Genomic DNA, 12,063 nt, shown 5'->3' on the forward strand with positions numbered 1-12,063 from the left:
TTTTTAAAATGAACATCGGGGACATATGTGCCGGTGAAAGGGGCGAAATGTTTAACAAAACATGGGGAGGGGGAGGGTAGGAAGGGAGATACACTATTGAGGAATTGAGGGGAATGGGGATATGAAGGGAGAGAAGAGGGAGGATGCGGAGGGAAGGAGAGGATGTGGTGTGGAGGGAAGGAGGAAGATAGGGATGAAGGGAGAGGAGAGGATGTGGTGTGGAGGGAAGGAGGAAGATAGGGATGAAGGGAGAGGAGGATATTGAGGGTGAATACAGGGATGTGGAGGGTGGATACAGGGCTGTGGAGGGTGGATACAGGGCTGTGGAGGGTGGATACAGGGCTGTGGAGGGTGGATACAGGGCTGTGGAGGGTGGATAAAGGGAGGAGGAGGGTGGATACAGAAATGTGGAGGGTAAATACAAGAATGTGGAGAGTAAATACAAGGATGTGGAGGGTAAATACAAGTATGTGGAGGGTAAATACATGTGGAGGGTAAATACAGGGATGTGGAAGGTGGATACAGGGATGTGGAGGGTAAATACAGGTATGCAGAAAGTGGATACAGGGATGTGGAGGATAAATACAGGGATGTGGAAGGTGGATACAGGGATGTGGAGGGTAAATACAGGGATGTGGAAGGTGGATACAGGGATGTGGAGGGTAAATACAGGGATGTGGAAGGTGAATACAGGGATGTGGAAGGTGGATACAGGGATGTGGAGAGTAAATACAGGGATGTGGAAGGTGGATACAGGGATGTGGAGGGTAAATACAGGGATGTGGAAGGTGGATACAGGGATGTGGAGGGTAAATGCAGGGATGTGGAAGGTGGATACAGGGATGTGGAAGGTGGATACAGGGATGTGGAGGGTAAATACAGGGATGTGGAAGGTGGATACAGGGATGTGGAGGGTAAATACAGGGATGTGGAAGGTGGATACAGGGATGTGGAGGGTAAATACAGGGATGTGGAAGGTGGATACAGGGATGTGGAGGGTAAATACAGGGATGTGGAAGGTGGATACAGGGATGTCGAGGGTAAATACAGGGATGTGGAAGGTGGATACAGGGATGTGGAAGGTGGATACAGGGATGTGGAGGGTAAATACAGGGATGTGGAAGGTGGATACAGGGATGTGGAAGGTGGATACAGGGATGTGGAAGGTGGATACAGGGATGTGGAGGGTAAATACAGGGATGTGGAAGGTGGATACAGGGATGTGGAAGGTGGATACAGGGATGCGGAGGGTAAATACAGGGATGTGGAAGGTGGATACAGGGATGTTGAAGGTGGATACAGGGATGTGGAAGGTGGATACAGGGATGTGGAAGGTGGATACAGGGATGTGGAAGGTGGATACAGGGATGTGGAGGGTAAATACAGGGATGTGGAAGGTGGATACAGGGATGTGGAAGGTGGATACAGGGATGTGGACGGTAAATACAGGGATGTGGAAGGTGGATACAGGGATGTGGAAGGTGGATACAGGGATGTGGAGGGTAAATACAGGGATGTGGAAGGTGGATACAGGGATGTGGAAGGTGGATACAGGGATGTGGAGGGTAAATACAGGGATGTGGAAGGTGGATACAGGAATGTGGAGGGTAAATACAGGGATGTGGAAGGTGGATACAGGGATGTGGAAGGTGGATACAGGGATGTGGATGGTAAATACAGGGATGTGGAAGGTGGATACAGGGATGTGGAAGGTGGATACAGGGATGCGGAGGGTAAATACAGGGATGTGGAAGGTGGATACAGGGATGTGGAAGGTGGATACAGGGATGTGGAAGGTGGATACAGGGATGTGGAAGGTGGATACAGGGATGTGGAGGGTAAATACAGGGATGTGGAAGGTGGATACAGGGATGTGGAAGGTGGATACAGGGATGTGGAGGGTAAATACAGGGATGTGGAAGGTGGATACAGGGATGTGGAGGGTAAATACAGGGATGTAGAAGGTAGATACAGGGATGTGGAAGGTGGATACAGGATGTGGAAGGTAAATACAGGGATGTGGATGGTAAATACAGGGATGTGGAAGGTGGATACAGGGATGTGGAAGGTGGATACAGGGATGTGGAGGGTAAATACAGGGATGTGGAAGGTGGATACAGGGATGTGGAGGGCAAATACAGGGATGTGGAAGGTGGATACAGGGATGTGGAGGGTAAATACTGTGATGTGGAAGGTGGATACAGGGATGTGGAAGGTGGATACAGGGATGTGGAGGGTAAATACAGGGATGTGGAAGGTGGATACAGGGATGTGGAAGGTGGATACAGGATGTGGAAGGTAAATACAGGGATGTGGAGGGTAAACACAGGGATGTGGAAGGTGGATACAGGGATGTGGAGGGTAAATACAGGGATGTGGAAGGTGGATACAGGGATGTGGAAGGTGGATACAGGGATGTGGAAGGTGGATACAGGGATGTGGAAGGTGGATACAGGGATGTGGAGGGTAAATACAGGGATGTGGAAGGTGGATACAGGGATGTGGAAGGTGGATACAGGGATGTGGAAGGTGGATATAGGGATGTGGAAGGTGGATACAGGGATGTGGAAGGTGGATACAGGGATGTGGAAGGTGGATATAGGGATGTGGAAGGTGGATACAGGGATGTGGAAGGTGGATACAGGGATGTGGAAGGTGGATACAGGGATGTGGAAGGTGGATACAGGGATGTGGAAGGTGGATACAGGGATGTGGAAGGTAGATACAGGGATGTGGAAGGTGGATACAGGGATGTGGAGGGTAAATACAGGGATGTGGAAGGTGGATACAGGGATGTGGAGGGTAAATACAGGGATGTGGAAGGTGGATACAGGGAAGTGGAAGGTGGATACAGGGATGTGGAGGGTAAATACAGGGATGTGGAAGGTGGATACAGGGATGTGGAAGGTGGATACAGGGATGTGGAGGGTAAATACAGGGATGTGGAAGGTGGATACAGGGATGTGGAAGGTGGATACAGGGATGTGGAAGGTGGATACAGGGATGTGGAGGGTAAATACAGGGATGTGGAAGGTGGATACAGGGATGTGGAGGGAAAAGGGAGATGACGGGACCATTTTTATTCTTTCTGGTTACTAGAGTTTTGCAATTTTGTGTTAATATTAGAAGGGAGTGGTGGTAGCAGTGGTGGTAGTGGTGGTAGCAGTGGTGGTAGTGGTAGCTGTGGTGGTAATGGTGGTAGTGGTGGTGGTGGTAGCTGTGGTAGTGGTAGCTGTGGTGGTAGTGGTGGTGGTAGCAGTGGTGGTAGTGGTGGTGGTGGTAGCTGTGGTGGTGGTAGCTGTGGTGGTAGTGGTGGTAGCAGTGGTGGTAGTGGTAGTGGTGGTAGTGGTAGCTGTGGTTGTAATGGTGGTGGTGGTGGTGTTAGCTGTGGTGGTAGTGGTGTAGCATTGGTGGTAGTTTTAGCTGTGGTGATAATGGTGGTAGCAGTGGTGGTAGTGGTGGTAGCTGTGGTGGTACCTGTGGTAGCAGTGGTGGTAGTGGTAGCTGTGGTGGTAATGGTGGTAGCGGTGGTGGTAGTGGTGGTAGCAGCGGTGGTAATGGTGGTAGCAGTGGTGGTAGTGGTTGTAGCAGTGGTGGTAGCAGGGGTGGCGGTGGTGGTAGCAGTAGTTGTAGTGGTTGTAGAGGTAGCGGTGGTGGTAGTGGTGGTAGCAGTGGTGGTAGTGGTGGTAGCAGTGGTGGTGGTGGTTGTAATGGTAGTAATGGTGACTGTTACTTGATTGGTAGAAGTGGTGTCTGTTACAACAATAACAATAATAATAATAATAATAATAATAATAATAATAATAATATGTCCCCTTGGAAGCGGTCACAGGTAAAAAATACATTATGAAAAAACAACCCAGAAGTATAACATATGTTATTTGCTTGGACCTCCTCCTCTTTTCTGCAACATTGCAAGTTCCTGATGATGTGTTGATTGCAACACGAAAGGCCTAGAGCTACCATTCAACTCTTCCCATCCTTGTAGGATTTGGTGGTCCTGTGGGTTAGAGCCTCATGTGATTTTCGCTCACCATGAGGTGAGCCAAAACGATATGAGTTCGAGTCCTCGGCTAGTGGCAGTGTTATTGATATATGAGAGAGAGAGAGAGAGAGAGAGAGAGAGACTAACCCCTGGTGTTCTCTTCCCCAGCACCCGTACCCTTCTGAGGACCAAAAGAAGCAGCTAGCACAAGACACGGGCCTAACTATCCTACAAGTCAACAACTGGTGAGTACAAGACCTGTCTTCCTTCCCTCGCGTCCCGACCTTCATCACTCCCACTAATTGCAAATTTATCCTTGAAACAAGTTCTCATTCGTTATATAGAATGTTTTTCTCCTTTCCAGTGTTTATTCACACAGTTATTTAGGTAATTGATGTTATTTTGATGGCCTACCTAGTGTCACTTTGATGTGGTGAAGTTCGGGACTATTTTTAACCTTTCTTTTTGACAGTAGTTTTGGTAAAATGAAATTGAAAGAGCCACATTTCTTTAACGTGTTGTTTTCGTGAGTTATGCCGCACTTGTACCGGTACAGCGTGGCACCGCTGTACCGGTACAGCGAGGCACCGCTGTATTGTACCATCTAGCATGGTTAAGGTTTGTCAGGAAACAGGACAAGTGTTTCCTGACGCGGGTCTTAGTCATATGATAACCCAGGACTTCTACTGGCTTATCCCTCCACCCTTTTAAAAATTATGGTTATGATTATAGCCAGGAGGAGTCTTAATAGTGACTGCTTACTTGACTAGCCTTGGAGAGGGAGAGGCTAGGGTAGGATAGAACGTATTGAAGGTGACTGTCCTTAGTGAGTGAACAATGGAGTGTTATACAAGGCATTGAGGTGTATCTAACCTCAGTGGATGAACACTAGGAGAGGATAGACAGCCTGATGGGGGGGGGGACTATCCTTAGGTACTAAGCACTATGAGCTTTACCTCTTCCTGTATACATAATGACCATGTATCTATCTTCCCCCCCCCCCTCTCCTTAGGGGGTAAAAAGAGTGGTTTTTCTCTTTAAAGGGCGGTGTGCCAACGAGACAGGATAATTCATTGAGGTGTGTAGGAATTTGGGCGGATACCAGTGCGTTGCTGAGCAACCTGCACAATGCACAACTCAAAGGTTAAAGGTTACAAAGATGGATGAGGACTTGAACTCTCTGGGCTTGTGATGTTGAAAGACTCGACTATATTGATGCATCACACCCAAACCTTTGCTCGTGTTGCAAGGCCGTACTGCCGACAGGAATGAAGACAAAGATATGTAGCGGAACATGCGTTTACTGGGCAGCGTTTTGCTACAAGGAGAGCTTTTGAAGGTCATGAAAAGCGTCCCTTAGCGTGAAACGTTCTTCCTTTTGAGACTTATTCTATTATATGCGTGTGTCCTCAAGATCTTTATATATGGCATCTTAGGCGACGTATCGCACACCGTGAGGCTTTACACTTATATTTGTACTTCCTAATTATAATTGAAAACAAATGTCGTGGCGCTTTCTATTCCCGGGAAGAAAGTGGGAGCAATAAAGAGAGTATTGAGGCGTTGTTATGTACTTGAAATGTCCTGACGAGAGCCTTAGCCCCAGCTGAGTGTTTACTCTCAGTCAATTCCGGGAGCGGGAATCCTGAGTAACAAACAAAAGCTCCCTTAGGATAATGTTGTCCGCAGTGCCGTGTGCTTTTGTTATTGCGTTGGCATTGTTTGGCTCTTAGTGCCTGTGGGGTTCCCCTGCGTATCGTCCACAGGCCTCGCTAGCATCGCTCATCTGCCTCATCCCGTCATATCAATTGTCTGGACGTAATGTTTTGGGAAGAAGTGACTTCCGGCGGGAGAGACTCCCGGGGTGCCCGTTGATGGTCACCCAGCAGATCAGAACTAATTGCTATTGATGATTTCTGGTCGAGCGAAGATTACGCCGTAACACTTTGGCATCAGTGACTGCCTGAGGGAGTCTCCGATCTTCCTGCAAGTTGCTGGTTGATGCCTTAGCAGGCAGCAACGATTCCTAAGCCAACCTCAGGTTGGTGGTTCCCCAGAGGTTCTAGTTGCCAGTGTGTACATACCAGGTTTATGTCTTGTTTCTTGCACCCTCACTGACCTTAGTTAACAGCCAGATTGGTCAGAGACATTTCCGCGATTAGTGGACGGTGGATCGAGCCCCCGCCACTTCATCTTAATATTAATGCTCCTTCTCCCCCTCATTGGTTAGCTGCGCTGCCCACACTTTTTTTTTTTTTCATATTTTTGCATATAAATTTTGTAATTGGGAAAGATGGTTCAAATTTTAGCAGGGAGGAAACTTGGCAAAGTCCCATTGTAAATGGAACTTTATAAAGCAAAGGCTTTCACCCACAGTGGGACATTTCTTGAAACGTGGTACAGCGCCACTGTGAGTGAAACGTCGTAAAAAGCTTTCTTGCTTAAATTGTCTTTGAATCTCGACGTGTTTAAACCATTGTCTACCAAGAAGGTAACTCAAGAATGGCCAACCCGCAGTATTTACTGTCAGCAGAGAGGAGGAGGAATGGAGGAGGAGACTCGGGAAGCGATAAAGATGGAGGTCTGGAGAGACTGCGATCTACATTGGAATGATGACTCGTTGGGTTTAGGAAATGAACTGGAAGGATTTATCTGCCGGACCTGGACGACCGCTGCCTGTTGTGTGGGTTTTGGGTCGAGGAATTCGTGGAAGTTGGTAGAGTATCCTGTCCAGAATACTGGTCCACTAGTTACAAAACACTGGCTCACTGGATTCCACGCGGTCCACTTTATCCACCACTCTTCGTACATGGAACGGGCCAGTTTGCATATCAAACTTCGTCGGCCAAGACATGGAATGATTTGCGGAAGGTACGCGTCTTCCACAGAAGAGGTATCTTTTCACTTATACACACACACACACACACACACACACACACACACACACACACACACACACACACACACATAGATATATATATATATATATATATATATATATATATATATATATATATATATATATATATATATATATATGTGTGTGTGTGTGTGTGTGCAATAAGATCACAGTAAACGGGTGATTTCAGAATATGCAAAACAACAACTGTGAAAGAATAGAGGAATTCCAAGCGCTTTCGTGACTACTCACATTATCAAGGAACATAGTTCCTTGATAATGTGAGTAGTCACGAAAGTGCTTGGAATTTCTCTATTCTTTGACAGTGGTTGTTTTCCATATATATATATATATATATATATATATATATATATATATATATATATATATATATATATATATATATATATATATGGTATTCCACATACATCGGGAGTGAGGAGAACTGCATGAATGGAGTTTCCAGAAGAGCTATCCTGGATGTCGAATATTGGTGACTGTGCTGCAATCTTTCCGGTCAGTTGGAAAGGCTGACTTGCAATATAGTATTTGAGTCCGCATTTTTGGAATGCTAACGTTGCAGGCCTGGAAGCTCGACCTGCGAGTCTGAAGGTCTGGAAGCTTGATCCGCGAGTCTGGAAGGTTGGTATATCCGAAAGGCTGATTTGACAGGTACGGAAGGCTGAGTAAGTTTGGAAAGTTGACCCAAAGGTCTGGAGGGATGATTCACAGTTCTGGAAAGTTTGATTTTCAGGTCTGGAAACCTGACCAACAAATCAGGAAGGCTGATCAACACATCTGGAAGGTTGACCTGCAGATGAGAGGGTCGACCTGGATATCTGGAAGAGCTGAGTGGCGGTCAGGAGAAAGGGTTGGTCTGGAGCTCTGGAAGAGCTGAGTGGCGATCAGGAGAAAGGGTTGACCTGGAGCTCTGGAAGAGCTGAGTGGCGGTCAGGAGGAAGGGTTGACCTGGAGCTCTGGAAGAGCTGAGTGGCGGTCAGGAGGAAGGGTTGACCTGGAGCTCTGGAAGAGCTGAGTGGCGGTCAGGAGGAAGGGGGTGTTCTGGTGTGCATCGGAGCGTGGTGAGCCCTGGAACTAATGACCTGGAAACTTTCCTTCCCCTCGGCTAAGAGACGACGCTAATGGCACTACCCCTCTCCCGCTCCCCTCTCTCTTTCTCTCTCCCTCTTTCTCCTCTCTCCCACCAGGTCTGCTGCTCTCTCTACCTTTCTCTTCCCCGCTCTCCCCTTTCCCCTCTCCTACCAGATCTCTTCCTTGCTCTTTCGCTCCTCCTCCACCCCTTTTCCTCTCTCTCTAATATTTCCATACCAGTGGCCACAATAACAACCAACTAACCTCTCCATTATTGAGGTATTCCTCCGTTTCTACCACCACAGAAGCCATCACCGCCACATCTCGCCCACCGCTACGACATCTCACCCTTCGCCACTACTAGTGTCCTACGGCATCTTCGAGCCTTCAGCTTTTAGCCAAATTAAAACTTATTTTAATCGCAAAGCTTCAGCGGCGAAGAATTAAGCAATTGAGCGTGAACTTTAAAGACACTGGACACGTCTCCTCATTCTTAGCGCCGTGTCCTCACTCTTAGTGCCGTGTCCTCAGTCTCAGCGCCGTGTCTCAGTCTTAGCGCCGTGTCCTCAGTCTTAACGCCGTCTCTTAGTTTCTCACAGTTTTGGACTCACTTTATGGTTCTCCTGATGAGTTTGGGCCAAATTACAAAGTCTTTGATGCGCTAACAGGCCTATTGTAAATCTCCTGATGGTCTGGCAGGAGAATTATGTGACTCAAAAGGGATTAGAAGCTACTAAGTGTTTTGAAGGTGGATCAGATATCGTTCTGCAGGGTTGGAATCCATGACAACTCACTCTGAAAACTATTAAAACACGTTACTGAGCAAGCATCTGTTAGGACAAAGTTTTGCTCTGTGTAGCGTTTTATCTGTACCTGTTTGTTACCTGTAGTCAGTTCCGGGGGTCACTGCCCTCCCCCCACTACAGCTCGGCCGATAAGGAACTCATTTTGAGGTACTTATCAAGTTCCCTTTTAAAGACAGCAGGAGGTTTGTTAAAAATTCCCCATATGCACGGAGGGAGGTGTTGAACAGTCTCGGGCTCCTTACCCTTACATGTATTGAGTTCTCTTAGTGTACCCGTCACATCCCTGCTTTTTTATTATATATTTTTTGCATTGTCTGCCAAGCCTCTTGCTCTCAAATGGAGTGATTTCAGTGTGCAGGATTGGGACGAGTCTATCTAGAATTTTCCAGGTGTAAATTATGGTGTATCTTTCTTTCCCACGTTCCAAGGAGTACAGCTCGAGATATTTCAAGCGTTTCCAGCAGTTCAGATGCTTGATTGAATTTATACCAGCAGTTCTGCAATTTCTCCTGCCTTGAAGGTGGCTGTTATCATTCAGCAGTATTCCAGCCTCGTGAGAGTAATAAGAGAATCATTGCCTCAGCATCTCGTTTTGAAGGTTCTAGTTATCCAGTCTTTCATTTTCCTCGCAGATGCAATTTTTGTGAGCCTTAACTGCGAGATTCTCTGATATTGTCTCTCCTAAGTCTTCCACACTGAACTTCCGCTATACTGAATGATTCTTGTTTGTCTTATCTGTAGTTTACTAGAAGACATAATTTATGTCTGCTGGGAACTATACCTTTGATGAGCTCTGGGAGTATTTCTATTCCCGGAGCTCAGCCATGGACCAGGCTCGTCTGGTGTTTGCCTGGTCAACTAGGCTGTTGCAGCTGGTGGTCTGCTGCCTCACATAAACATCACATCCTGGTATCTTTAATGGACGCAACTCTCATGCAAATTCTAGTATCGTCTGCAAAGTATGATACAGTGCTATGATTTATATCCCCCTCTGTGTCGGATTTGAGAATGAGAAGTATAACCAGTACTGTGCCTTGAGAAACAGATTTTGACGTTAACATCCTCCGATTTTCACTCTTCTATTGCTCTTCGAGTTCTGTTAGATTTAATATCTGTCTGCCTAAGTTCCTACTTAATCCTTTTTACCGTATTTTGTTATTACACCATGGTCACACTTTTCGAAGGCTTTTGTAAAGTCTGTGTATACAGACTTCGCGTGTATCCAAGATTGTAAAGTCTGTGTATACAGACTTCTCGTGTATCCAAGACTGCAAAGTCTGTGTATACAGACTTCTCGAATATCCAAGACTGCGTTGTAATGGTCTAGCAATTGCGAAGGGCAAGATCAACTTGCTCTAACCCCATGCTACCCTAAGTTGTGCAGATATTGTCACATAGCTCTGCAGCCTGTGTCGTTACCTAGAAGGTGTTGGTGAGGAGGTGTCAGTGATGGTACCTGAGGGAAGATGTCTTCCGGTGTGGGATAAATATACAGTGAAGGGTAAGACTTCCTGATTCCAGCTACAGCAGAAGGCGTCACAACAGCTGCAACTACAGGAGACGGCGTCGCAGCAGTTACAGCATCAACAAACAGCTGTAAGACGCGCCCCAGGCAACACTTGCTGTTTGTTAACCAACTTTAAATTGATTGTCTTTAGTTCTTAACTCTGAAGAAATGTGAGGGGAAGGGGGGAAAAGTTTTAAAACTTCCCCCAGAGCCCTCGCCGGACGTGCAATAAAACAAAGTAATTGGATTCAACTTTGGGGAATTTTCATTGTGCCGGGATAAAGCGGGCGTGAATTGTGCACCGGCCGTCTTAACTTTGCTCAGTTTTACCTTCCTCGAATTTTACCCGACCTATATTATGCTCGCTGGATAATGTCTTAGATATTTTTGGTCTTGATAAACTGAACCTTATTTACTAAGTAGGAACTTGGAGAAAGAGCATTTGTGTAGCTGTTTGTGGTTACAAGGGTCGAGGCGTAGCAGTATTTTGTATGTCGTTATCATGTCTTCCCCCACCCCTCCTGTTCTCCAGTGTCGTCAGGCCGATTTCCCTTAACCTTTCTTCGTAGGACATTCCTCTTAGCTCTGGGACTAGTCTTGTTGCAAGCCTTTGTACTTTCTCTTGACGTGCTTGACCAGGTGTGAGTTCCAAACTGGTGCTGCGTACTCCAGTATGGGCGTAACGTACATGGTGTACAGAGTCTTGAACGATTCCTTACTGAGGTATCGAAACGCTATTCTTAGGTTTGCCAGGCGTCCATATGCTGCAGCAGTTATGTGGTTGATGTGTGCTTCCGGAGATATGCTCGGTGTTACACTCACCCCAAGATCCTTTTCCTTGAGTGTCGTTTGCAGTCTTTGACCACCTAGATTATACTTTGTATGCGGTCTTCTTTGCCCTTCCCCGATCCTCATGACTCAAATCATATGATGACCTGCAGCTAGAGCTTTTGGTCATCTGACCGAGGTCTTCCACTAATTTACCATTCCACCCCTTTAAAAATTAAGATTATAAGTATAACTACCATGATAATAGTGTCTGATCCTGCCCCCTTATCTAGCCTTGAAGGAGTTCGCTAATTGTTGTCTCTGTGAGGTATATCATGTCTTCCCTACTTGAAGCTGTGTATGGAGTCTCCATCACAGCATCAGTGTTACCAGCAGAATGATTGTGTCAGCTTCTTCATCCAGTCATTGAACATCTTGAGAAATATGTTGTGGCATCTATGTGCCTCTGTTTATCACTTGTATATGTGCCCACGTCTTCCGTCTTCCAAATCTTAGTCTTACTGTCTGTCCTCTTAGTATACAGTTATGGCTTCTCAGCTCCTTCCATCATCTAATAAATTCCATTTTATTTTTTTAAATCTCTGAGTGGAAGGTTGAAGAGTCTTGGACCACAGATGCTGACAGTGTTATTGTGACCATGGTGCCCCTGCTTTCCACTGGTTTTATTCTATGTTTCTCCCGTTATCGTTCACTTAAGTTTGGGTAGTATATGGGTGTTAGGAGATGTGTAGTGTGTGTGTGTACTCACCTTCGCTGGTTGCTGCTAGGTTCCCTTTCTCCTCCTCCATGAGTTTTATCATACCTCTTTTTAAAGCTATGTATGGATCCTGCCTCCACTACATCACTCAAAATTGTTCCACTTCCTTAAAACTCTATGCCTGAAGAAGTACTTCCTAACATCCCTGTGACTCATCTGAGTTTTCAACTTCCAGTTGTGACCCCTTGTGTGTATACTCACCTATTTGTGGTTGCAGGTTTCGATACG

At 46.4% G+C, this 12,063-nt stretch overlaps 1 protein-coding gene across 29 annotated transcripts in view; it reads left to right on the forward strand.

Annotated features, from left to right (window-relative positions):
- Window positions 1-12,063, forward strand: part of hth (Meis homeobox homothorax) — a 1,177,701-nt gene that overhangs the window by 961,196 nt on the left and 204,442 nt on the right. For all 29 annotated transcript variants that reach the window (XM_053798553.1, XM_053798554.2, XM_053798534.2 and 26 more), the window contains one exon: window positions 4,154-4,230. In XM_053798553.1, the coding sequence (XP_053654528.1) occupies window positions 4,154-4,230 (77 nt within the window). The remainder of the gene's footprint in view (window positions 1-4,153; window positions 4,231-12,063) is intronic.

Source organism: Cherax quadricarinatus, chromosome 87, assembly GCF_038502225.1.
Source record: "Cherax quadricarinatus isolate ZL_2023a chromosome 87, ASM3850222v1, whole genome shotgun sequence".
Taxonomy (NCBI): domain Eukaryota; kingdom Metazoa; phylum Arthropoda; class Malacostraca; order Decapoda; family Parastacidae; genus Cherax; species Cherax quadricarinatus.